Source organism: Saprolegnia diclina (assembly GCF_000281045.1).
Source record: "Saprolegnia diclina VS20 unplaced genomic scaffold supercont1.330, whole genome shotgun sequence".
NCBI classification, from domain to species: domain Eukaryota; phylum Oomycota; class Saprolegniomycetes; order Saprolegniales; family Saprolegniaceae; genus Saprolegnia; species Saprolegnia diclina.
In genome coordinates, this window is record NW_008246397.1 from 1 (window position 1) to 1931 (window position 1931).

Consider the following 1931-nt stretch of genomic DNA (forward strand, 5'->3'; position numbering starts at 1 on the left):
GTCGACACGACGCACGTCCAGGACGGGTCGATCACGGTCGCCAAGCTCGCGCGGGACTTCCGCATCGCCAAGTTCAGCGAGCTCACAGGCTTCTCGGTCAACTTGTCCAAGAAATCGTTTTTGGCTGCCGCCGATGCCTTGGACGCGTATGCCAAATCGGCCGACGGCTGGATCAAGCACTACAACTTGTACGAGAAGCCGTTTTGGGTCATCTTCCGCGACGTCATGAAGCACCTCGTCGACGGTGACGGTCGCTGCTCCAAGCTTGAAGACGGCGAGATCGACGAGTGCCAGAACCTTGAGTGGCTCGCCACGCAGCCGCGGGTCGTTCAGGTCACGTGCGAGTGCCAGCGCAGCAACTTTTCCGTCTTCAACTGCCCGGCCATGACGGCGTACATGCAAATGGAACAGGGAGCGATCGAGTCGACGACGCTTGACGCCAATTAATGCGTGAACAATACTCCAAGTCTGGATACTTGACACTCTGTGTTGATACCAAGAGCTCAAACCTATTCAGTCACAGACAGCACACGGTCTTGATACCCGCGCAATCTGGGTAAAGGTGCCACCCACTTGGCGGTCCAAGCCCCCAGTGACAGCATTTTCAGCGCCATCGCGCTACCACGATCGATTTCGCGCTCCCAAGCCAAAGAACTCGATACGCTCAGCAAAGCCGAACAGGAAAGTCGAGCCAACGTACAACTAAAGTGCGACCTTGTCCAGCCTCAGCGCGACGAACGACCTCCGTTTCGTTATCAAGCCAAAACGTAGGGTAACTTAGATACTGCACCCCTGACAAGGTACCTACTCACTGGGCAATCTACCCGACGGATATATCATTTCACGTGGTGGCCAGCACGTCCCGAGCCTTTTTCGAAATTGACGGTAACCCGCATTCCTCGGATAGATTTAAACTCACGCCAGGATTCGCAACCGACAATTTTGTGTCAGTTGTGGATTCTCGATTGACTGAGCATGCGACCCCGCGCGGTTGTGCTCACGCTTTGCGCCGCGCGCGCGACCGGGTTCGTCACGTGCACGCGGTCGACGTCGCTCACCGATATCTTTACCAACTGGTGCATTTGCCAGCCGTGCAACCTCTGCAGCTACAAGCTCTTTCAAGGCTGCGACGTGCTTCTGACCAACGCGATCTCGCAATCTGACGGCTCGGACATTCCGACGCGCCAGCCGCTCTTGGCTTCGAGCGACTGGTTCCTTTCAACCGACGAGATTACGAACGCGCGTGGTGGCATACCGCGCACGTTGCTCGCCACGAGCTCGTCGGGCAACTTTGTGCACATCTTTGCCGACACGAGCAGCACGTTTGCCGCGATCCATGAAGATCTTTTGACTGCAAACGCTGCGTACTTTACGAGCTGGACGCTCGGCAACGTCCCGTATCTGCCGCAGGTAGATCCCTCCATCACGTTCAAGTCGACGTGGAGCACGGCGATCACGGCCAATGGCCTCAGCGCGCACGGGCTCGTGTGGTCCAATGTCCCCGAACTCGCCCGCGTCACCGACATGTATGCGTGGATGAATTCGTTGTCGCCGTCGAACGGTACGCGCGTCCAGCTCATGACGGACGACCGTGTCACGTCGATCACGGGCTCGCTGCACCAAAAGAGCTTGGTGCTGACCCGCGGCAATCAGCTCTGGGCGTACGCCGGCGGGATGGACCAGACGTTTGATCGATGGGACACCAAGTACCATAACGAGTCGGCATTGCGCCAAGCCGCCCAGATCAGTACCAACAACAACGGCTGGATCGATACCCACACGCGCGTGCTCGGGCCGGCGGCGGTCGATATTTTACACAATTTTTTGGACCGGTGGAACGACCCTAAACCGCCTGGTCCAGCGCTCGGGCCACCGTTCGTGACGCCGCCAACGCCGCTGCAAGCTTCGTGGAACGTGCCGCAAACGTTCTT

The 1931-nt window shown here is 58.0% G+C and overlaps 2 protein-coding genes across 2 annotated transcripts; both read left to right on the forward strand.

Moving 5' to 3' along the window:
* Nucleotides 1-21: 21 nt before the first annotated feature.
* SDRG_17399 (hypothetical protein) lies at nt 22-447 on the forward strand (the record flags this gene model as incomplete). Its single annotated transcript, XM_008623641.1, has 1 exon — nt 22-447. A coding segment is annotated over one exon (426 nt), but the record flags the coding sequence as incomplete, so codon positions are not given.
* Nucleotides 448-975: 528 nt separating this feature from the next.
* SDRG_17400 (hypothetical protein) lies at nt 976-1914 on the forward strand (the record flags this gene model as incomplete). Its single annotated transcript, XM_008623642.1, has 1 exon — nt 976-1914. A coding segment is annotated over one exon (939 nt), but the record flags the coding sequence as incomplete, so codon positions are not given.
* Nucleotides 1915-1931: the final 17 nt, after the last annotated feature.